Here is a 26,501-nt window from a genome sequence, read left to right as displayed (position 1 = left end):
TTTTGATAGAAAAAACTTCCATTTTTAATAGTTCTTATGAAATGAAAATATAAATTAATCACCATATCAATAATTTTAGTACTTGTCATATTGAAAGTGAAATACTAGCCCACCAATACTGCATGGAGTTGACTAAATATTATTTCCCCCAAAATGGTATGACAGCACTGACTGGTGGCCAGATCAGCAAAATCACATTGGGGCCGTTACTGTATTAGTAATGATACATTAATAATGTTAATATTATTTGGTATTATATTTGATATATTAAAAATAACATGCATAATTTATTTCTAACAGAATTGTGGTGAATTTTTTTTTGAAGGATAGTTGTGTTTTTAATTATGATAATGATAAAAATATATAATTAAAATATTTATACATAATTAAAAAAATATTCTAAATAAAATATTAATCATACACAAAACTAACACATTTATGTCCTCCAACTTTAAGTGTGCATAAATAAATAAATACTTAAATTTATATAAATATGAATAAATAGACACACGCATCTTTGGCATCCTATATATCAATTTATGTCCTAAATAATGTCCTACATTATTATGTCACGTAGGACTAAAATGTTTACTTGTTCAACTTGATATAAATTTAAGTCTCATTTAAAGCTTTGATACATGTATTATGTCACGTATTAATCATGTGTCAACAAACTCTCTCTCTTTCTATTGAAACTTCTCTTATCTTACTAAACTTTGTTCACGAGTTTCGTCTCTGTTTTTGTTTAATGGAAGTGAATACTCAGTATTCTTTGTCTACTTTTGATTTCAACTCTCATGAGCATCATCAATTTTCCTGTATACAACATTCCAACACCTCTGTTTTCTCCGATGGCTGCGGGCCGGAATGTGAGCGTTCTGTTTCAAATGCTGCCATGAAAGTCCAGAAGGTTTATAGGAGTTATCGTACGCGGCGCATGTTAGCTGACTCTGCCGTGGTTGCTGAAGTGCTCTGGTAACATTGCTCAATAACTATCACTTTTTGCAAGTTTCATATCAACTAGTTGTTTTCTTTTTCTACTTGAACTATTAACATATGTGTACGAAGCTGAATAGGTCAACTATCAGCTATTCTCTTTTTATGTTCATTTTTTCTACCTGAACTGCTACCGTTTACTCAATAAGGTATATTTTAATAAATAAATGGTATAGTTCAGGTAGGAAAACAAGGAGATAATGATAGTTCAAGTAGGAAAAAGGAAACAATTGGTAGTTAGGGTGTGAAACTCGTGGAAAAAATGATAATTCAGATGTGTTTTTGATCATTATATCTATAGTTGATCTCAATTTGCTTAGCATTGAGGCATAATAATTGTTGTTATGCATATTATTATACTGTGTCTACACTGAAAGGGAGGATAGTAATAAATTACACTTCAATGTATATTGTGTTGTTTGCTGTGTTATTCTGTGATGAACTTGATGAGGCTAGCAAATGATATCGTCGTGTATTGCTAATTTATTATACTCTGTCTATCACAATGAGAGAATAATAATTATTTCAATAGCACTCTAAAAAGGATTAATTATGTATATATGTGTGTGAATTTGAAGGTGGCAAGCCATAGATTATGCTCGATTGAATCACAGTACAGTTTCTTTCTTCAACTTCTTAAAACCAGAAACGGCGTCTTCCCGGTGGAATCGCATAAGCTTAAATGCTTCCAAGGTATTCTTACATTTTTATTTGATCAAAACACAATTGAACTATCATTTTTTGGCTAGTTTCACTCCTCCAACTATCAATTGTTTTCTTTTCCTATACTATCACCATTTATGCACCCGTAGTTGAGTAGATGTGTGATAGTACAAGTAGGAAAATGGAACAATTGATAGTTGGTCGAGGTGTGTTTTTATATAGATGGTGATGGTTAAGGTAGAAAAAGGGAACAACTGATAGCTAGGGTGTGAAACTCGCGAATAAGTGATAGTTCAGATGTGTTTTTGACCCTTAACTCTTTTTATTTCGAGTCATATAACAACTTTCAGGCAGTTTCTGAAGAAATAGAAAAGAAGATTTCAAATGTAATTCCGTATTGTTCAGGTCGGTAAAGGTCTGTCCAAAGATGCCAAGGCTCAGAAGTTGGCATTTCAACACTGGATTGAGGCGGTGCGTCACTGAGACTTTCTTCTTTGGCTTTCCATTTTCCTGCTCTTTTCGAAAATTTCCCATTAAATTTGTTGTTCTTTGTAAAAATTTTGTTCTTTTGACCTTGGTATTGTTCATTGCAGATTGACCCACGCCATCGTTATGGGCATAACTTGCATATTTATTATGAAGAATGGTGTAAAACTGATTCTGGTCAGCCCTTCTTCTTTTGGTAAGAATTTTGACATTATTTGTTCTCAGAAATTGTTTTTAAACTGTTTAAGATTTTTCCTATATTTTTAACATTAAGAGAAAAGCCTTTCAGTTTTTACCAAAAAACAACACCTTTGGAGTAGTTTTCTAAAATGTTAAGAAAATGGACCTTGGACCTAGTTTAACCCCAAAAATTAGCTCATGGGACAAGAATTAACCAAGACCATGAATTTCTTATTCAAGTGCCGTCAATGATTAATCTAGACGTGACACATATTCACGTGATATTCTAATGTGATTTTTTCTTAAAAACTTTCGCCTTTGAAACAAACACTACAACTAGAACTGTTATTTTGATTTCCATTAGTAGTGATAGGATAAAATCCAAATAAGTAAAAACTTATTCCAAGATTGTATAATGTTTCTAACCAAGGAGGAAATGCATGTGTTTCTCATAAAGTTTTGAAGTCTAGACGAATTTTTTTACTATATCATGGTGAAATATTCTTATTTTACCTTAATTTGGAGTCCAAGAACATTCTGCATTATTGGCTTCTCTTTTCTCTGGTGCAGTTTCTTTGCCATATGGATAAGCCAACATGTATTTTTCTGTGAATCTAATTATAAGATGTATGAATCATGACGGATGTTCTCTAAGGTTACTTTGTTTTTTTAAAAAAAAAAACTGCAGGTTGGATCTTGGAGATGGCAAAAAGGTTGATCTCGAAAAATGTCCAAGATCTAAGCTTCAGAAGCAAATTATCAAGTACCTTGGACCTGTACGTGTTGAACCTTTTGTTACTTATGCACTGCATATCATGAGTCTTAACGTCAATCATTAATAATAACTGAAAACCGGCTTAAGCACTTGTGTGGATGCTGTTACTCCGTAATCTGCACGATAGATCTGATTAGCACCATTTTACACTATCTGATATAATGTAGTTCTTTTCCATGTTCAAGTTGCCTATATTTGTCCCTTAAGTGAAGCTGTTAACTTCTGCATTATCCTTTAGTCGCATTGCCTGATATTAGCGTGCGGTTCCTGATTACTTCCTCCTAATCTTTCTTTAATCAGCAAGAGAGAGAACATTATGAATATATTGTTGCTGAAGGCAATATTGTGCATGAAAAAACTGGAAATCTTCTAGATACAACTAAAGGGTTGCCAGGGGCAAAGTGGATTTTTGTGATGAGCACGTCAAGAAGGCTCTATGCTGGTGAAGTGAGTGGTAAAATAGTTAATCTGTAAATGCAATTTTGATGATTATCCTTGTCATTCATAATAAGGTTTGTCTTTGTAATGTTTTTCAGAAAAAGAAAGGAATGTTTCATCATTCCAGTTTTCTTGCTGGTGGAGCTACTTCAGCTGCTGGAAGACTAGTGGTAAAGGATGGAAGAGTTATGGTACATCAGTTTCTGTTATCTCAATCATTTCAATCGCGTCTGTCATCTAAATTGTACTCTCTCAACGATTTGTGGCAATAGTCAAGGGCAAGGGTGGAGCCAGGTAGGGCTCACGTTATACTTGGTTAAAAGTATCTTATATGTATCTATAGTAAATGTTGAACCCCCTTCGACTTCTTTGTGTGTTTACTTCTTCATATTTTGAACCCCTTAGTAAAAATCCTGACTCCGCCACTGGTCAAGGGCATACATTTCCGATCATACTGATTAGGTAGTTTTCATTACCTTTAGTCACACTTGATGTCTTCTGACTTTATACCAATCTCAGCTGGCTGCTGCCTGAAGCTGAACCAATACTTTCTCAAATGAGAAAATACTAGTGTATGGCAGTGTACAATTAATCTTCAGTCATTAAAGTCTGATGTTAGTAAAATCATCCTAAATGAACATTTCTTTTCATCACTCAGAAAACCACACAATCCGAGTTGATATACTGCCTTCTATGTAATTTCTTTACGTCATACACCCCGACTAATATAGATGAAGCTCTAGAAGAAGGAAATTATTCTCTAACTTTTTGTCTCCCCCAGCTGCTTTATTTGCAAATGAAAGGTTTGCAGGAAGGTAATGCTACCTAAATTCTTTGCTTGCAACTCGACTAAGTTGCTGTTTACAATCATTTGCTTGGAACTTTGCTGTATTCCTGACATTTTATTCCTTTCAGTCTATTTCATCATATAGTGGACATTATCGCCCAACGGAAGATAGGCTTGACAGCTTTTTATCGTTTCTTAATGAAAATGGGGTCAACCTGGATGAAGTTGAGGTTGGTGTTTTTTTTCCTTCTTTTTTCTCAATGTTACTCTTTTTAATGCCTAATGTTCCAGAATTCTGAACAATCAGATTTATTGAGAAATTAATATTAGGAAAGGCACCAAGCCAGTGTCAATAGATTTAGAAAAGTATAATTCAGCAGAGATGCAAGCCCTCCAGGCCATCAAAGTCGGGCTTTAAATCATTGGAATTATTCTTCTTTGCCCAATAACAGAGAATTATTATGCCTTTTGTTTTAATTTATTTGTTTTGCTTTCCTTTTTCGTTCGTTTCAAAAAGAATGTATCTTTTCTTTTTTTACAACTCTTTAATTTCAACTTTTCACATGACATGTTTAATACCACAAGATTATAGTACATTTTGATACATTCTGCATATCCTTAGTTTAAGACCACAAGATTTAAAAGTCTACTTACTTTCTTAAACACAGAATCAAGTCAAAACTAGACAAACGAATTAATATGGAGAGAGTACTATTAATGATAGGATTCAACTCCCTCTTGCTCTAAGTTTTACTCTACATAAGTGCTTCTGTGTTATTTTGTACTTCAGATGTGCAATAGCCTAGCTTTTCTTTGTCATTTTCCATCCTCAGTCTCTCTCTGTTTTTATTGGGGTGAGGAGGATTTCTCTTTGACGGAAAAGACGTGATGCCTTAAATCACAACTAGTTAAGCTGTGCTGACCTTACTGACTACTCTAGATACAATTTTACTTGCCTTTTCTCATGATGAGTTGTCAACTTTCAAACTAATATAATCCTCGTCTTTCTTTTCTGATCTATCATCAGAAAAGAAAATCAAATGAAGACTATGAAAGCTATGAAGACAGAAAATCTATTGGAAGTGGCTCTACGTCTGATTTTTCAGCTCTATCAGATTCTCCTTTTCAAGCTGAAGAAATCCTTCCATTGGAATCTGCCCGAAATCTGGTAGCTCAAACGAGTAGCTATAACCGATCCCTCTCAGGTGGTCTTCAGATCCCAATAGCAGATGTGCCAAAGACTCCAATACTGCGAAGGATTCATTCTGAGAAGTCTACAAAGTCGTATCAACTTCCCCTGGTGTGGTCAACAGTTGCTGGACCAAGAATTGGCTGTGTTGCTGACTTCCCTGCTGAGCTTTAGATGGCAGGCCTTGGAACTGACTAACCTCTCACCTAGACCTTGTTCCGTATGATCAACTCCAATGCTGGTTCATACTTCTTTTGTTAACTTGCAGCTTATCGCTCTCCACTTCTTGGAAATGGCACCATAACTCTTCTGTAGATAGTGTAAATGTCTTGTTCTTATGCTTTTTCTCAGAGATGTTTTTACTAATGTACTCTCTTCATGTTCATCCCCCACTTCCAACTTTCAGCTTGCTTGTTATAATAGAAAGCTGTATATTGAATCTGCAGTTTTAGCTCTTTAAATCAGCAGGTCGATCGGATGCAGATTTCATCCTGGCAAACAGAACTGGTGTATCAAATTTTTCATCAAAACAATGCCATTTTGGATGGATGTGAAAATAACACAAGTCTTGGGTGTGTTACAGAGGAAATATTTTTCAATTTCCCCATAAAGGGTGTGTGGGGAGAGTAGAGTGTACGCAGACTTATCACTAGATAGAGAGATTGTTTTCGAAAGATCCTTGGCTCAAGCAAAATCAAAGCAGTAATTAAAAGAAAAACATGACAGCTAGTAGCAAAGTAATGCGAAGCATATATGCAAGGAACTGTAAAAATACCAATAAGGTGCAGTTACCTAAACACAGTAAACTACAAATGATAATTAGAAACCCAACACCAAGGACTACATGAATGTGCTAACACTATGACTAATACAGAGCTCTTAACTCCCACCCAGCCAAAGATATTAATAGGCTAGCAACAAGAACAACTCTCAACTACCAACTAACCTTATCTGTGACCTTCACACCCTCTTATCTAAGGCCATATCCTCGATAATCTAAAAATACGCCATATGTTGCCTAGACACCTCTCCACAATACTTCTTCGACCTAACTCTGCGTCTTTTCGGTCCCACCATATCCAACCTTTCATACCTTCTTATTGGGGCATCCACACGTCTCCTCTTCACATGCCCAAATCATCTCAGTCTTACTTCTCTCATCTTGTCCACAATGAAGGACATTCCCACCTTGTCCCGGATATCCTCATTCCTAATCCTATGACTCCTAATATGCCTACACATCCATCTCTACACTATGTTTATTTATTTTTTTGGTACATCCTTAAGGTATGCTTAAGGTGTAAGTGTAAGTTTAAGGTTTCTGTTTTGTATCAACATATTATAATTATTATTTTCAAAAATGATTCCTTATATTTGGAAGGAGGTATAAAAATAGTTTATGATGTATGCTCTGAATAACTTAATTCTTTAAGTTTGTTAAAAGTGAACATTTTTAATCTACATGAAATATTTAACAAATACCACCAGTTAGATTTGATGTAAATTGTGAAAAGAAAATTTTAAGTCAAAAACACTAAGAAGTTCCATTCAAATTTGAGTTTCCACTTAATCTGTCTTTTCACCGTTTTCATCAAATATAACCGACAAAGTTTATTATGTTGTAAAAGAAGTCAAAATGTGAGTTTCCACTTAATCTTTTTCCCCCACTGGTGTTTCTTAGTAAGGTTTTAACGAGGCACAACATCTATGAGTGTTCAAAATATTTGTTCTTTCACTAGAATTTTTCTTCTGTACATGAACATCCAAGGGAGAATATTGTAAAAGAAGTTAAAAAGTGGATGTCCATGGGACCTACTTTCACTGTAGTGAATAGTATTTTCACTGTAGCTCATCATTTTTTTCCTTCAAAATTTGCCTATAAAAAGGCACCACATTTGCAATACAAAACACACAGAAATTCTCTCAACTCTCTCTCTTTCTCTTACTATCTCTCCTTCTTATTAATTTGTTAAGTTAGTTTATTTTATAACACGTTAAAATTACAGTACCTCACATTAAAAGACCCCCTTAAACTATGAAAGAATCTAAAAGAAAGATATGACCACCTGAAGTTGGTCATCCTTCCACAAGCACGTCATGATTGGCTCAATTTGGGATTAATGAATTTTAAAAATATAGCTGAATATAATTCTGCCTTGTTTAGAATTATAGCACAGTTAAATTTATGCGGAGAAGAAATCACTGAGCAAGACAAACTTGAAAAAATATACTCCACATTTCCACCTGCAAATATGCTCCTGCAACAGCAATATAGCGAAAATTATTTTAAAAAATATTCTGAATTACTTTCTCACCTTATTATTGCTGAACGCCATAACGAACTGTTAATGAAAAAATAATGATAGTCGGTGTGTTGGTTCTTTGTCATTTCCTGAAGTGAATCAGACAAACTATAACCAACGAGAAAGAGGTTATGGCCCCAGTCATGATTGTGGTCGAATAAGAAATTATAATCATGATGCTCGTTTGGCATCGAGAAATGATCAACAATATAAAAAAAGAGTGAAAAGTAAGAAGTTATACCAAAGAAAAATTCAGAAAGTATATGTCATAAATGTGAAGGTATAGGGCACTGGTCACGAACCTGCCGATCATCGAAACGTCTGGTTCAGCTATATCAAGCATCCTTAAAGAGAACAAAAAATAATTAGAGACAAAATTTATCTCTGAAGATAATATTGAGCATATGCATCTAGATATAGCTGATTTCTTCAATTTTCCAGAAGAAAATATGAATATTGATAACCTTGATAATATTTAAATAATTTTCTTTTCGTTTGTTTGTATTAAATAATATATTTATGTTTTTCTAATTCATATCAATAAATAAATGTCACGCCCCGGGAGGGTACCCTAGACGTAACCGGCACCCGAAGGCCATCTCTGACCTCCGAGCGAACCACTTGTTACAATCACTCATTCATTCAAGCACATTCTATCAGCAGAAAACTCAATTTAAGAAAGACTTCTCATATCATAAGGGCCGAAGGCCAGACATTTACAATCAAGACGATAATCAAAATAGGAATCCTCAGGATGACAGCTCGACCTCCTCACATCTCAGTCTATGAAGCCTCTATTCAAGTCTAAAAGGTGTCAATGACAAGCCCATGGCTACCGACAATCTAAATAAAGAAAAGACAATCAAAACTGTACAGGAAGGCCCAATATCCTCCGGGATTTAGGAGGACTCACCGACTGGCTGAAAGTGTAAGTGGATCTTCAACGGAGCGCCGGTTGATGATCTCTAGTACCTGTCTCTGCATCATAAAACGATGCAGGCCAAATGGCGTCAGTACATGGAATGTACGAGTATGTAAAATGGCCGAATACAACGAACATCAAGGAAGAATAATTCAACCAACTCGGGAGCTCAACTCAAAAGGAATGACAATTCAATCAAATGTCCTAAGTCTAAACAAGAGTATGATTTAGACTAGACCAATCATATACAATTCAACTCAATCTGACTCAGAGTGCTATCAAAACTTACTTGGGAGTTTCTCTTAACCGACAACCAACACTTATGAGCCAGTGAAGGTACAACGAAACGACGTCGTTGCCACGCCCGTTCATACCTTGCCAGGGCATGAACGACGAACACTCATGGATCCAATCCAACCCGGTCCTATAATGTCAGGACAAAAGCTCTCGGGGAAGCATCCGACTTTAACGGTTCAATCCCCCCTACATTTGGCAACACAGGTATTGGGTGCGAGTATGGACTATACTCTTGCCCAATTCGGTGCTCGATACTCCTCCCAAGACTCAATGCTCATAAAACTCCTTCAACTCAACTCAATCAACTCATATCAACAAGTCTCATTACAACCTTGTCGACTCATCAACGCTATCACAATCAAATATCAATCTCAATGCTCAATCTCAATCATATCTTCAAGGAAGCTTTAAATGCACATATAACATCATCTAGATATAAAATCAATCATTACCTCCATCTATTTGAGAAAAATCTTTGTGACTCATCACATCTCCAAGACTTCAAACCGACATTCTTATAATGGGCAACATTTTTAAGAAAATAGTATACTTTATAGAATCTATATAATTAACAAGACCAACAAAACATATTTAACAACTCAATTCCTCATCGTCTCATACTCACATAAGGGCTCATTTTAGGAACTTCTTAGCTCAACAACATTAACACATCAATAATTAGATAAGATGGGAACAATACTCATTCAAACATGTACCATACCAAGAAACTCCATTTTCATGGATATCTAACCTCAAAACAAGAATAGGGCACATGGGTGGACTCAACCCATGTTTTGGTTAGCCTTACATACCTTAGTGAAGACTTGAAGAAAACCTTGAGGTCGGCTCTTTAATGGAGGACTCTAATCTTGAAGCTTCTTGGACTCCTTTGTTGGAAATGGAGAAGAAGAGTAGAGAGAAGGGAGAGAAGCTCTTAGGGCTTTTTAGAGAGAGAGTGAGGGCTGCCAAATGAGTTCCCAAAAGGCCAAGGGCTACATATATATAATTGGGTAAGTTCCCAAATTACCCCTCCTCAAAATGTTCTGAAAATAGGCTAAAACGCCCTTGGCGCGATAGTGGCGCGTCGCGCCCTTACAGCGCCAAGGCCGATTACGCCTGAAACCTGCACAACTTTTAGTGGCGCGTCGCGCCAGGGACCAAACTACTGAGGCATGTTCCTGGCGCGATAGTGGCGCGTCGCGCCCTTACGGCGCCAGGGCCATTTCTCCAGCAGTGGTAACCCAAGCCAAAGTGAAATCCCTGTCGTGCTAGTTCGTCTTCGGATTGTCATATCTTTTGGCCCCGAACTCCAAAATCTACGTTCTTGGTGGCGTTGGAAAGAAGACTCGACGACCTTTAATTTGATAGGTCATGGGCCACCCGAATTGACGTCTTTCAAACAATAGGGTCATTGAAAGTCGACCCTTACGTGAACTCGTCCTAAACTTAGCCACGATGGATCCTTTGGACTTAGCTCGGTCCTAGGGGTCCTCAATGACCCCACCTCACCTCCAACGCTCTTAAACTCCTCAGGGACTCATCTTAACTCAAACACGTACTTCGAAATAAATACGATGGGCCCCACACGTGTACAAAAAAGGCCCGGATCTTAGGAAAAATTTTGAGGGGTGTTACATTATCTCCCCCTTGGAACCATTCGTCCTCGAATGATGAGCAACCAAGAATAGACTCGGGGTACAAATCACAATCAAAATTCAGTCATTCAATCAATCAAATTCTCGATCAAATACCAATCAAAACTCAAAAAGGTACAAATGAATTCGAGTCAAGGGAATGGTCATTACCTTCAATATTCTCCTCGGTAGGCACGAATAAACGTGGATATTTAGATTTCATGGCTTCCTCCGCTTCCCACGTGGCTTCCTCAACAAATTGATTCCTCCATAGAACCTTGACTGAGGCGACTTCTTTGTTCCTCAATTTACGGATTTGGCGATCAAGAATTTGGACTGGGACCTCCTCATAGGATAAGCTATCCTTAATTCCAACGTTCCCAATAGGGACTACCAATGAGGGATCGCCCAAGCACTTTTTCAACATTGAAACGTGGAACACCGAATGAATAGAAGCTAGCTCTGAGGGTAGGTCCAGCTCATAGGCGACACTCCCGATCCGCCTCAAAATTTGGTACGGGCCAATGTATCGAGGACTAAGTTTACCCTTCTTTCCAAACCTCATGACCCCCTTCATGGGTGACACTTTCAAATACACACAATCATCCACTTCAAACTCTAAGTCTCTCCTCCTCACATCGGTGTAAGACTTTTGGCGACTTTGGGCTGTCTTTAGCCTCTCTCGGATAACTCTTACCTTCTCCATGGCTTGATGAACGAGGTCAGGCCCAATCAATTCGGCTTCACCAACTTCAAACCACCCAATGGGCGATCTACACCTCCTCCCATACAAGGCTTCATAAGGAGCCATTTGAATGCTTGCATGGTAGCTATTGTTATATGAAAACTCTATGAGAGGCAAGTGATCGTCCTAATTTCCCTTGAAGTCAAGCACACACGCTCTCAGCATATCTTCCAATGTCTGAATTGTGCGCTCTGCTTGGCCATCTTTCTGGGGATGGAATGCTGTACTCAAATTCACCCTCGAACCTAATCCCTTCTGAAAGGATTTCCAAAATTGGGAAGTGAATTGGGCTCCTCTATCTGAGATAATAGACAAAGGGACCCCATGCAATCTGACGATCTCTTGTATATACAACTTTGCATAATCTTCTGCGGTGTCGGTAGTCTTAACCGCCAAGAAGTGAGCTGATTTCGTCATTCTATCCACAATCACCCAAATGGAATCATGCTGCTTTCGGGACTTCGGCAAGCCTGTAATAAAGTCCATGTTGATCACCTCCCACTTCCATTCTGGAATTTCTATATTTTGGGCTAGACCACATGGTCTCTGATGCTCAACCTTCACTTGTTGACAATTCGGGTATTTGGAAACGAATTCTGCAATATCCTTCTTCATCCTGCTCCACCAATAGATCTCCCTCAAGTCATGGTACATTTTTGTGGAACCCGGATGAATAGAGTACCTAGAACTATGCGCTTCGGCCATAATCCTCTCTCGAACATCATCGACATCCGGCACGCACAATCTATTTTGGTACCGTAACACACCATCTCCCCCTTGGGTAAAAACCATTACCTCTTGTTTGTGAACTCCTCCCTTCAATTGGAGAAAGATGGGATCTTGGTCTTGCTTCTCCTTCACCTCTGCCACAAGTGAGGACGTAGACCCATCCTGAATGGTAACTCCGCCTTCATTATTCTCTTCCAGATGAACTCCCAATCGGGCTAATCTGTGTACCTCCTTCGCCAATTCCCTCTTTCCTTCCTCCACGTGGCTAGTGCTACCCATGGACAACCTGCTAAGAGCATCAACAACAACATTAGCTTTACCTGGATGGTAGAGGATGCTCATATCATAGTCCTTGAGTAGCTCAAGCCATCTCCTTTGCCTAAGGTTGAGTTCCTGTTGGCTAAAGACGTATTGCAAGCTCTTGTGATCGGTGAATACATCGATATGCACTCCATACAGGTAGTGACGCCAGATTTTAAGTGCAAACACCACAGCTGCCAGCTCGAGGTCATGAGTTGGGTAATTCGTCTCATGGAGCTTAAGCTGTCTTGAAGCATAGGCTATCACCTTCCCCCTTTGCATCAACACACAACCCAAACCAATTCTGGAGGCATCACAATAAATCACAAAACCTTCTGTTCCATCGGGCAAGGTTAGAACAGGAGCAGTGGTTAGCTTGGTCTTCAATTTCTGGAAACTCTCCTCACAAGCATCAGACCATTGGAACTTAGCCTTCTTTTGGGTCAGCTTAGTCAATGGTGATGATATGGATGAGAATCCCTCTACAAACCTTCGATAGTACCCGGCCAAGCCTAGAAAGCTCCTTATCTCTATTGGGGATGTGGGTCTAGGCCAATTTTTCACAGCTTCTATTTTCTGAGCATCCACCTGAATACCATCTTCAGATACAATGTGGCCTAAGAAGGCCACCGATGCAAGCCAAAATTCACATTTTGAGAACTTTGCATACAATACCTGGTCCCTCAAAGTTTGTAGAACGACTCTAAAATGATAGGCGTGCTCCTCTTCGTTCTTGGAGTAAACCAGAATATCATCTATGAATACAATCACAAACATATCAAGGTACGGTTTGAATACCCGGTTCATGAGATCCATAAAAGCGGCGGGAGCATTAGTCAACCCAAAAGACATGACCAAAAATTCAAAGTGGCCATAACGATTTCGGAAAGCTGTCTTCGGAACATCGCATTCTCTCACCTTCAACTGGTGGTAGCCGGATCTCAAGTCTATCTTTGAGAAACAAGTGGCACCTTGAAGGTTGTCGAATAAGTCATCTATTCTGGGGAGAGGGTATTTGTTCTTCACAGTGACTTTATTCAACTGCCTGTAGTCGATACACATTCTAAGGAACCCATCCTTCTTCCGCACAAATAGGACCGGAGCACCCCATGGCGAGATACTCGGCCTAATGAATCCCTTATCTAACAAGTCCTTCAGCTGCTCCTTCAACTCCTTCAACTCGGCCGGAGCCATTCTATATGGGGGAATTGAGATAGGCTGTGTATCAGAAAGAACATCAATCCCGAAGTCGATCTCCCTATCAGGAGGGACTCCTGGCAGATCTTCAGGAAAGACATCCGGAAACTCATTGACAATCGGAACCGACTCAAGGGATGGAGACTCAATGCTGTTATCTTTCACTCGGATAAGGTGATAGATACACCCTTTTGAGATTAGCTTCCTGGCCCTAAGGTATGAAATAAACTTACCCTTAGGCGCAATAGGACTACCCCTCCATTCTATGACAGCCTCATTCGGGAATCTGAATGTGACAATTTGAGTTCTACAATCAATAGAGGCATAGCAGACATAAAGCCAGTCCATGCCAAGGATCACGTCGAAATCAACCATGTCTAACTCAACCAAGTCAGTCAAGGTGTCCCTGTGATGAATTGACACAGTGCAATCTCTATAGACTCTCTTAGCTAAGACGGAATCACCGACAGGAGTGGCCACACAAAAGGGCTCAAGAAGACGTTCAGGGATTTTATTGAACTTACTAGCCACATAGGGAGTTACAAAAGATAAGGTGGCACCTGGATCCATCAATACATAACAATCAAAGGAAGAGACTCGAATCATACCCGTCACGACGTTTGGAGAGTTCTCCTGATCTTGGCGACTACCCATGGCATATAGGCGGTTTGTACCTCCACTCGTACCTGGAGTAGCGCCCCTCTGATTTCCTCTAGCTGGTGGTGCGATGGCAGAGGACTGGGCCCTGTTCCCCCATGTTGGACACTCCCTCAGAAGATGGCCCATTTGGCCGCATCTATAGCAACCACCCTTTCCTGCTCTGCATTCTCCCAAGTGGAGCCTACCACACTTGCCGCATGGTGGCTTTTCCTTCGAACCCTGACTTACACTGGCCGGGGATTGAGAAACCTGGTGTCTGAAATTCTGGCGACTTTGTCCCTGCCGATCATACCTGTCCTGCGGCATCGGTGCGCTGGCGGTAGATGAGGCATAGGTGGAAAACCTCTTCTAGAAGAAGGACCTGTTGCCCTTGCTTTGCCTCTGCTCATTCTCATGCCCAGATGACCTTGCCTTTTTGCTCAGGTGCTCTTCTCTGTCTTTTCTCTTTTCCTCCTCTACCTGTTGAGCATACACCATTAATCTGGAAAGGTCCATATATGAGATCAACAATGCTGCCTTGCATTCCTTCTTCACATGCCTCCCTAATTCGGAGACGAACTTCCTCATCTTCGACCTCACATCAGGAATCATTTCTGGAGCATACCTGGACAGCTGGATGAACCTTAGGCCATACTCCTTAACCGAAATTCCTTCCTGCTTCAGATTAACGAATTCCTCCACCTTCGCTTCCCTCAATTCTCGAGGAAAGAAGTGGTCAAGAAAAGCCCCCTCGAATTCATCCCATCTAGCAGGTTCAGCATCTTCACCTCTACTCTGCTCCCATTGGTTATACCAAATGTTTGCCACATCTTTGAGTTGATAAGACACCAACTTGACCCCCTCGATTTCGGTAGCGTGCATAGCTTTTAGAATCTTCCACATTTCATCAATGAAATTCTGCGGATCTTCATCAACCTTAGATCCCGTAAATGCCAGTGGGTTCATCCTCAGAAAGTCTCTAATTCTAGCGGCAGCAGATGGCTCCTGGGAACTAGAGCTGAGAGTCGTCGAGCTTTGATTGCCGCTTCGGGCGGCCATTAGTTGAGTGAGCATGGCAATTGCCCCTCGAAATTCAGCTTCTGATGTGGGTGCGGGTGGAGTAGATGGCACTTGAGGTGCCTCCGCATATCTCGCGGGTCGGCCTCTAGCCCTTGCTGGGCGTGCCTCTGACTGTGGCATCCCTGCATTATCAATAATCCTCTGGCTAGCGGTACGTTTAGGAGGCATTATCTGTAACGTATGAACGCACGAATTAGAAAGGAAGTTTCATGGAGTTCAACTCCATCGCACGAATTTAGAGTATGAAAGAAGTGAAACAATTCCTAATGTCCTATAGCCTCCTGCTCATAAGTGTGGTGCACAACACACCCATAAGCAAGACTCTACTAGACACGGCTTCATAGACTCCCTAGGATACTTGAACTCTGGGCTCTGATACCATGTTTATCACGCCCCGGGAGGGTACCCTAGACGTAACCGGCACCCGAAGGCCATCTCTGACCTCCGAGCGAACCACTTTTTACAATCACTCATTCATTCAAGCACATTCTATCAGCAGAAAACTCAATTTAAGAAAGACTTCTCATATCATAAGGGCCGAAGGCCAGACATTTACAATCAAGACGATAATCAAAATAGGAATCCTCAGGATGACCGCTCGACCTCCTCACATCTCAGTCTATGAAGCCTCTATTCAAGTCTAAAAGGTGCCAATGACAAGCCCATGGCTACCGACAATCTAAATAAATAAAAGACAATCAAAACTATACAGGAAGGCCCAATATCCTCCGGGATTTAGGAGGACTCACCGACTGGCTGAAAGTGTAAGTGGATCTTCAATGGAGCGCCGGTTGATGATCTCTAGTACCTGTCTCTGTATCATAAAACGATGCAGGCCAAATGGCGTCAGTACATGGAATGTACGAGTATGTAAAATGGCCGAATACAACGAATATCAAGGAAGAATAATTCAACCAACTCGGGAGCTCAACTCAAAAGGAATGACAATTCAATCAAATGTCCTAAGTCTAAACAAGAGTATGATTTAGACTGGACCAATCATATACAATTCAACTCAATCTGACTCAGAGTGCTATCAAAACTTACTTGGGAGTTTCTCTTAACCGACAATCAACACTTATGAGCCAGTGAAGGTACAACGAAACGACGTCGTTGCCACGCCCGTTCATACCTTGCCAGGGCATGAACGACGAACACTCATGGATCCAATCCAACCCGGTCCTATAATGTCAGGACAAAAGCTCTCGGGGAAGCATCCGACTTTAACAGTTCAATCCCCCCTACATTTGGCAACACAGGTATTGGGTGCGAGTATGGACTATACTCTTGCCCAATTCGGTGCTCGATACTCCTCCCAAGACTCAATGCTCATAAAACTCCTTCAACTCAACTCAATCAACTCATATCAACAAGTCTCATTACAACCTTGTCGACTCATCAATGCTATCACAATCAAATATCAATCTCAATGCTCAATCTCAATCATATCTTCAAGGAAGCTTTAAATGCACATATAACATCATCTAGATATAAAATCAATCATTACCTCCATCTATTTGAGAAAAATCTTTGTGACTCATCACATCTCCAAGACTTCAAACCGACATTCTTATAATGGGCAACCTTTTTAAGAAAATAGTATACTTTATAGAATCTATATAATTAACAAGACCAACAAAACATATTTAACAACTCAATTCCTCATCGTCTCATACTCACATAAGGGCTCATTTTAGGAACCTCTTAGCTCAACAACATTAACACATCAATAATTAGATAAGATGGGAACAATACTCATTCAAACATGTACCATACCAAGAAACTCCATTTTCATGGATATCTAACCTCAAAACAAGAATAGGGCACATGGGTGGACTCAACCCATGTTTTGGTTAGCCTTACATACCTTAGTGAAGACTTGAAGAAAACCTTGAGGTCGGCTCTTTAATGGAGGACTCTAATCTTGAAGCTTCTTGGACTCCTTTGTTGGAAATGGAGAAGAAGAGTAGAGAGAAGGGAGAGAAGCTCTTAGGGCTTTTTAGAGAGAGACTGAGGGCTGCCAAATGAGTTCCCAAAAGGCCAAGGGCTACATATATATAATTGGGTAAGTTCCCAAATTACCCCTCCTCAAAATGTTCTGAAAATAGGCTAAAACGCCCTTGGCGCGATAGTGGCGCGTCGCGCCCTTACAGCGCCAAGGCCGATTACGCCTGAAACCTGCACAACTTTTAGTGGCGCGTCGCGCCAGGGACCAAACTACTGAGGCATGTTCCTGGCGCGATAGTGGCGCGTCGCGCCCTTACGGCGCCAGGGCCATTTCTCCAGCAGTGGTAACCCAAGCCAAAGTGAAATCCCTGTCGTGCTAGTTCGTCTTCGGATCGTCATATCTTTTGGCCCCGAACTCCAAAATCTACGTTCTTGGTGGCGTTGGAAAGAAGACTCGACGACCTTTAATTTGATAGGTCATGGGCCACCCGGATTGACGTCTTTCAAACAATAGGGTCATTGAAAGTCGACCCTTACGTGAACTCGTCTTAAACTTAGCCACGACGGATCCTTTGGACTTAGCTCGGTCCTAGGGGTCCTCAATGACCCCACCTCACCTCCAACGCTCTTAAACTCCTCAGGGACTCATCTTAACTCAAACACGTACTTCGAAATAAATACGATGGGCCCCACACGTGTACAAAAAAGGCCCGGATCTTAGGAAAAATTTTGAGGGGTGTTACAATAAAATTTGTATAATGATCCATGTTTTAATTATAATATTTGCCTTATTTCTTTTTGAAGAAAAATATAGATATGCCTTAAATTATGTTTGGATCAATAATCAATCCCGAGGATATTTGTATAATGATAGTGGAACGACTCATGCCATTTTTAAAGACGAGAAATATGAAATCAAGATTTGGCCGAAAAAGACGCAAGAGGCGGGGGCACGAAGTTATGGTCTTGTTACTATATTTTTCCTACTTTCTTAGAAGAAAAGTAAATGTTACTATAATTTTTGATAATTCAAAAATTATTGAAGGCTCTAGAAGAATTACTATATTTCTGCCTAAGGGGACAAAGATTGTTATAGAAGATGTACTGTTTCTTCTAAATATCCAAAAAACTTGTTAATTTTTAAAGATATCCACAGAAATGGATATCATATTGAGACACTGGACAAGTGAGGATTGCTCAGTTGGTTAAGCACCTCCACCCACGACCGATAGGTCTTGGGTTCGAGTCACACTGGAGAGGAAGTGTGGAAACACTATAAATCCTCCAAAATGGGGGGTAAAAAAAATATTGAGACACTAAATAAAATGAATATTGAATACCTTGGTATAACCAAGAGTGTCTCAGGCCAGAAATATATTTTGAAAAAATTATCAACTTTGTCGTTTGGCCTATATTATGCAGAAATTAGTGTAATTAAAGCACATTTGATCGTAAATCAGAAGTTTACTGATCTAAATACATATGTGTTATGGCATGATCGAATAGGTCATCCTGGATCAATAATGATGGGACGAATTCTTGAAAATTTAATTGGACATCCGTTAAAGAACCCGAAGATTCTTATGAATGATGAATTTTCATGTGTTGCTTGTTATCAAGGCAAATTAATTGCTAGACCATCAATTCTGAAGGTTGGCATCGAATCTCCTGGATTTTTAAAGCGTATACATGAGGATATATGTGGACTTATTCATCCACCTAGTGTATTATTTAGATATTTTATGATCCTAATAGATGCATCATCAAAATGGTCTTATGTGTGTCTCTTATCATCTCGCAACCTAGCATTTGCGAATTTATTAGCACAAATAATAAAATTAAGAGCGTGACTCCCAGATTATCCAATTAAGACTATTTGCCTTAATAATGCTGGAGAATTTACATCCCAAGTTTTTGATGATTATTGCTTATCAATTGGGATATAAATTGAACATCATGTTGCTCATGTTTATATGCAAAATGGCCTTGCATAGTCATTTATTAAGCGTCTACAATTGATAGCAAGACCTTTACTTATGAAAACAAAATTGTCGATTACAGTTTGGGGTTGTGCTATCTTACATGCAGCAACACTTGTACGCCTCAAACCGACAAATTATAATAAATACCCTCTGTCACAATTAGTATTTGGTCATGATATAAATATAGCCCATCTACAAATTTTTGGTTGTGCGATATACATGCATGTAACACCACCACAACGTACAAAGATGAGCCCTCAACGAAGGTTGGGCATATATGTTGGATTTGACTCACCTTCCATAATTCGCTAACTTGAACTGTTGACAGGAGACTTATTTATTGCTCGATTTGCACATTGTCGGTTTGATGAAACAACTTTCTCATAATTAGGGGGAGAGAAAAATAAACCCGAAAGAAATATTGCGTGGAAAATTTCATCACTATCTCATTTTGATCCATGTACCCGCACATGTGACCTGGAGGTCCAGAAAATCATCCACTTACAAAAAATAGCAAATCAAATGGCAGAGGCATTTACTGATTTAAAATGGATAAATAAGTCATATATCCCTACAGTGAATGTGCATATCCGAATTGATGTTCCAAAAGGACCATCTACTAGTATCATAGCTTCCGAATCCCAAACATGCCTGAATCATAGTAGACCATTGGGTTCAAAGGATAAAAATCCTAAAAAGAGAAGTGTGAGAAATAATAAAGATGATACTACAAAAGAACCTCCTGAAGAAGGTCAAGATTTAAGTAATTCCGATATTCCTGAAGAAATCAGTGAACTCGAGACTCAAGTGAATGAAGAACTTTCAATAAGTTCTACCAGTAATGAGATAAATTTAAATCGATCAAAAATTACGATGGATAACATTTTTGCATATAATGTTGCAATTAACCTCATGCAAGATAGTGAAAGTCATGAGCCTAAATCCGTCGAAGATTGTCGACGTAGAAGTGATTGACTAGAATGGCAAAAGGCAATTCAATCAGAATTAGACTCACTTGCTAAATGTGAGGTTTTTGGACCTGTAGTTCAAACTCCTGAAGGTGTAAAACTAGTTGGCTATAAATGGGTTTTTGTGCGAAAACAAAATGAGAGAAATAAAATTGTAAGATACAAGGCATGCCTTGTTTTGCACAAAGATTCTCTCAAAAAATTGGGGTCAACTATGAAGAAACATATTCACCTTTTATGGATGTAATAACATTTTAATATCTTATCAGTTTAGCTGAACATAAAAATCTTGAAATACATCTAATGAATGTAGTTACAACTTACCTTTATGGTTCACTTGATAATGAAATTTACAGAAAAATCCAGAAGGATTAAAATTGCCTGAAACATGTACTAAGTCTCGGGAGATGTATTCAATGAAATTACAAAGATCATTATATGGTCTGAAATAATCAAGGCGTATGTGGTATAATCGCCTTAGTGAGTACTTGATAAATGAAGGTTATATAAATGATGTCATTTGTCCATGTGTTTTTATTAAGAAAACGGAATTAGAGTTTGTTATACTCACCATTTATATTAATGACATAAATCTTATTGGAACCCCTGAAAAGGTCCATAAGACAATTGAATATCTGAAGAAAGAATTTGAGATGAAGACCTTGGAACAACAAAACTCTGTCTAGGTCTGCAAATTGAATATTTAGCAGATGGGGTCTTTGTTCACCAATATGGCAACACTGAAAAAATCTTAAAATGATTTTACATAGACAAAGCACATTCATTAAATACTCCAATGGTTGTTCGATCACTAGAAGTGGATAAAGATCCATTTCGACCTCCAAAAGAGAATGAAAAACTTCTTGGTCCTGAAGTATCATTTCTCAGTGCTATTGGTGCACTTATTTATCTTTCTAACACAATCAGACCTGATATAACATTTTATGTTAATTTGCTGGCAATATATAGTTCATCCCCAACACGATGACATTGGAATGATATCAAACATATTTTGCGATACCTAAAGCGTACTATTGCTATGAGTTTATTTTATACTAACAAAGGTTGTACATACCTTATTGGTTATACGGTTACAGGTTATTTATATGACCCACATAAAGCTCAATCTTAGACAAATTATCTATTTATATACGGAAGAACTGCTATATCATGACGATCTACAAAACAGTCTATTGTTGCTACTTTTTCAAATCATGCTGAAATAATAACAATTCATGAAGCAAATAGAGAATGTGTGTGGTTGAGGTCGATGATACAACTCATCAAAGAAAGATGCAGCCTGAAAAATGATGTCAAAGTACCCACAGTTATATTCGAAGACAATGGTGCGTGCACAACTCAATTGAAATGTGGCTTCATAAAAGGAGACAAAAAGAAACATATTTCACCAAAATTATTCTTCCCACGTGATCTCCAAAAGAATGTTGATATTGATGTACAACAAGTTCGTTCGAGTGATAATCTTGCAGATTTATTCATAAAGGTATTACCAATATCAACTTTTGAGAAGCTAAGGTATAAGATTGGAATGAGTCGTCTCCAAATTATCAAATGAAGTTTTCATCAGGGAAAGTAAAATACGCATTATACTCTTTTTTCTTAACTAATGCTTTGTCCCACTGGTTTTTTCTTGTAAGGTTTTTAATGAGGCAACACTCAAGACGCATTATCATATGTGTGTACTCTTTTTCCTTCACTAGAATTTTCCCCCCACTGAATTTTTTCTAGTAAGATTTTAACGAGGCACAATATCTATAGGTGTTGAGGATATTTGTTCTTTTACTAGAATTTTTTTTTTGTACATAAACATCCAAGGGGAAGTGTTGTAAAAGAAGTCAAAAAGTGGATGTTCATGGGATCCACTTTCACTGTAGTGAATAGTATTTTCACTGTAGCTCACGCGTTTTGTACTGTAGCTCGTCGTTTTTTTTCCTTCAAAATTTGCCTATAAAAAGACGCCGCATCTGCAATACAAAAACACACAAAATTCTCTCAACTCTCTCTTTCTCTTACTATCTCTCCTTCTTATTAATTTGTTAAGTTAGTATATTTTATAACATATTAAATATTTAATGAAAAAAAAAATATTAATGTTTGATAAATTTTAAAAAACTAAAAATGTTCAAAACATACAAAAGGGTATTTTGAACCCGTCACCAAACGTAAGGGACCATTGTTTTATTTGAGAAAATAACACAAAAAGGAGCAGCAGCAAGCAATTTGCATTTGGGTCCAATTCTCTTCATTCCTTCACTCTCAAGACTGAACTACCTGAATCCGTTACCAGAAACATCCAGTAATGGCGTCCAACGTCGATACTGCCGACGGAGAGACAGTAATTCTCAACTGTATCGACTCCGACGGGTCCAGACTAGACGGAGATCACGAAGAGATTGCCATTTCAACAGCTGAAGTCGGTCAATGGGACTTAACATCACTTGCCCATCGCCCAATCATTAAAATCAAAGCTAATCGGCAAAGGCAAATCATCTTTTTTTGTTTATTTCTCTCCGTTTTACCTTCAACATCTATAAAAAAAAGTGTTTAATTTTTGCTTTTTTTTTTCGTTGCACTTGATTTTTTGAAGTACAGGCTCATTCAGCATTCTTCATACTTTCTCGGACTATTGAGCGGAAGCTTCAGGTATACTTCTTTCTTCTTCTTTTTTTCTTCGATTTTTTTACTGAAGTTCTATGTACAGAATGAGTTGTGAGTATAGTCGTACAAATTTGTTTTACTCTGAACACGAAATACTGGTTTTGCTCCTTGTTTCTTAGTGAAGAGTTTATGAGTAACAAATCTAGAATGCTATTCTTTTCTTATATCTTGCTGGTGCAAATTACAACAGTTAAAGCTAGTAAGCTACCCTGCAGCAACATGCTCTGGCAGATTGGAGACTGGTACCTTGTTAAATTTTTTGTTATCTAATTTCGAAGAAGAAGAAGAGTATGGAAGAGCAGATTTGTCTGGTACTAAGTGAATAATAAGTTAATAACATTCAAGAACAGCTATATAAGTTCTTCGGCAAGCTATGATATGATAGTTATTTCTAATTGTTATTATTAAATACAAAATATGAGCTTAGTTTTCTATGGAATGCTACAAGGCATGATAACATGAAACTGTTCAATATTGTAACTTCCCCCTCAAGTTAGAATGTACATAACTTGGACCCCAGACTTGCTACACATAAATGTGATCCTTGGGGTCAGTTGCGGAGCTAGCCTGTATAGGGTAAAAATAACTTTGTTAGAAATATACTATTGATTCTCCTTGATAGAGGGAAATTTTCTAGATTAGTGGCAGAGGGAGTTCAAAAATTGTTTTAGGTAATAAGTTCAAATTGTAGGTTTGGCATTTTTTTTTTTGAATTCTATTGTATAATTCTTGCTCGGCCACTGCTGGGTTCAGAATTCATTCGTAAATATTGGAGATGAGTGCGAATTGTGTACTCTCGCAGATAAAGTGATAATCAATCTCCATATATTTTGTCCCTGAAAGAACACTGGTTAGATGCCATGTTATCGCGTTTTGATTGTGACAAATTAAAATTCTTCTAAACTCCAACTCTTCAAGTAACTGTTTCAACTGCAAAAGCTCATTTAACATTAGGACCATAGCTCTATATGCAACTTCTACACTTGATCTAGTACCCATTTCTTGCTTATGACTTGTCAAAGAGACCAAGTTTCTACCAACCAAAACAATGACCAAGATGCCATTTTAGTGTTCTTAAAATTTGATGATCGATGTAAAGAGATGGGAGGTAGAGATTGTTCCACTGGGCGTGCTAAAAATTTTTAAACAACAAATTTTTGAGCCGAGAAAAATAAATAATCAAGATCGGAAAATTGGAATAACAAAATGTAATATATGATTTCAAAATGTAGTGTGTGTTACAGTCTCTATGATAATTCTCTGATTCTTCAAATAAAATGGAATATGTTGAACTTGAATTTGATTTAGATTCAAACGCTTGAATAAATTGATCTTGAATCTCCGTCTTCAGACTTGGATTTGAGTTATTCGTCACGAAACCACATGATGTAGCAGAGTCTAGTGGAGCCGAAAGCTGGGCCAGTGATAGTGGGCTTTGTCAACTGGATCCCAAAAGATTATTGGGCCTTAATGCAAAGGTCATGGAAGGCCCTAAGCATTCAATCAGTAAGAACACACGTGACCAGTACGTGACCTCCTTAAAAGGGCTTAAAGACATCAAATTCCTAGCTGAAAATTTCATAACAACGCTGAAATCTTGGGAGCTCACCTCGTACATGGAGACGAAGGAGAGAAGTGAAGAGGAAACTGCTGTAGAGGAGACTACAAACATGAAATCGAAGTCAAAGGACCGCAATGACAAGGACACTAATACGCTGGAAGAAACAGAGCGGGAAAACATGTCTAAAACCACCGACCAATCTGTGACAAGAGAAGCAGAATTGCAAATACAACAGGTACATCAACCAGAACCTGTTGACATGCAGACTCTCACAGAACTCGAGGTGACTGAGACAGAGGCTCCAAGCTGGGTGAATTCTCATATTTTGGAATTAAGTAATATTTATGGGGTAGCATTCGAGGGATTTGAAAGCGAAACTCTGGACCTTCTCATGAGAATTGATGAGAGGAAGACGGCATAGGGAAGAATGAACTTAAAAACCTACAATCAAGTCTTAACAAGGAGGTGGAAGGGGCGAGGAGCAGAGGGAAGAACCTATGTTTAACCTTTAAATGAAGCTAAGATTTTAACATGGAATGTGAGGGGTCTTAACAATTGGTCAACAAAAAACCTGGTTAAGACTTGTTTACAAAAGTGGAAGGCTGATGTAATATGCTTGCAGGAAACTAAGGTAAGTAAGGGAGTAGAAGGAGTGGCATCTCACTCAACAATGCAGATAAATGAAGTGTGGTTTTATTGAAGCAGATGGTAGCAAAGGGGGTATTCTTTTAATGTGGGACAGCAGGGTGTGGAGGGTACCAAAGTGGAGGAAGGCAACTTCTCTATCATTTATAAATTTGAAGCTCTCCATGACTCTTTCTGCTGGACCTTTACTGGTGTCTATGCCCCTCACACCAGAAAGGAGAAGCTTGATTGTTGGGAGGAAATAGCTGGAATGAGGGGGTTGAGTGAAGGGCCATGGGTTACAGGGGGAGACTTTAATATAGTGAGACATATTGTGGAAAGAAGGGGGTGCTCCAGAATCTATAATGTCATGAATGATTTCTCTAAATGGATTGAAGAACTAGAACTCCATGACCCTATCCTAATAGGGGGTAAATATACCTGGACCAGGGGACTTAATCCCCAGAGCAGTGCAAGGTTAGACAGATTTCTCTACCCTATGGAATGGGAGGAAAGTTTCAACAACATCAGGCAAAGGGTTCTACCCAGAGTAACATCTGACCATAGCCCTATCATCTTGGAGTGTGGTGACTGGGAACAAAGGAAGTCTTACTTTAAATTTGAAAACTGGTGGCTCAAGGTTGAGGGATTTAATGAGCTGGTGCAGGATTGGTGGAATGGCTTCATGGTTGAAGGATGTCCAGACTATAAACTTCACACCAAGTTAAAAATGCTGAAACAAATATTGAAAGAATGGAGTAGAAGAAAATTCTCTGAAATGGCCAGCAGAAAAAATAGCTTACTTGAAGAAATGTCTGACTTGGATAGATCTCAGGAGGATAGAGAATTATCCCAAGATGAGATGATGGTTAGGGCAACAATACTTGTGGAACTCGAAGTACTGGCCAAACATGAAGAAGAGAAATGGAAGTAAAAATCTAGAGCTCTCTGGCTAAAGGGAGGGGACAGGAATACAAGATTTTTTCAGAAAATAGCAACAGCACACAGAAGGTGCAATACAATTGACAGGTTGGTGGTAAGGGGGGAGGAAGTACATGAACCTAAAGAAATCAAGAAAGCAATGATAGTTTTCTACTCCAATCTATACACAGAATCTGAGTCATGGAGACCTTCTTTCAACTTGACAGGTTGTCCTACAGTCTCCATAGAAGAGAATGAATGGCTTCAGAGACCTTTTACAGATATAGAGGTACTGCAAGCAATTAAACAGTGTGATGGAGGCAAAGTCCCCGGACCCGATGGTTTTACCATAAATTTTTTCAAGGCATGCTGGGACATCTTGAAGGAGGACCTGATGCAGACTATTAAAAATTTCCACCAAAGGGGGATCTTTGAAAAATCTTTCAATGCAACATTTAT

The 26,501-nt window shown here is 38.7% G+C and overlaps 1 protein-coding gene and 1 pseudogene across 2 annotated transcripts in view; both read left to right on the top strand.

Annotated features, from left to right (window-relative positions):
* The first annotated feature begins 659 nt into the window (after positions 1-659).
* LOC129876125 (IQ domain-containing protein IQM3-like) lies at positions 660-5,953 on the top strand (annotated as a pseudogene).
* Positions 5,954-22,459: 16,506 nt separating this feature from the next.
* The window catches only part of LOC129876123 (BTB/POZ domain-containing protein FBL11), a 51,100-nt gene continuing 47,058 nt past the window's right edge, over positions 22,460-26,501 (top strand). For both annotated transcript variants that reach the window (XM_055951451.1, XM_055951449.1), the window contains exons 1-2: positions 22,460-22,759; positions 22,871-22,921. In XM_055951451.1, coding sequence (XP_055807426.1) covers positions 22,578-22,759; positions 22,871-22,921 — 233 coding nt within the window. In that variant the 5' untranslated portion in view covers positions 22,460-22,577. The remainder of the gene's footprint in view (positions 22,760-22,870; positions 22,922-26,501) is intronic.

Source organism: Solanum dulcamara, chromosome 12 (genome assembly GCF_947179165.1).
Source record: "Solanum dulcamara chromosome 12, daSolDulc1.2, whole genome shotgun sequence".
NCBI classification, from domain to species: domain Eukaryota; kingdom Viridiplantae; phylum Streptophyta; class Magnoliopsida; order Solanales; family Solanaceae; genus Solanum; species Solanum dulcamara.
The sequence above is the reverse complement of the archived record's forward strand: the minus strand, read 5'-3'. Positions and strand labels throughout refer to the sequence as shown.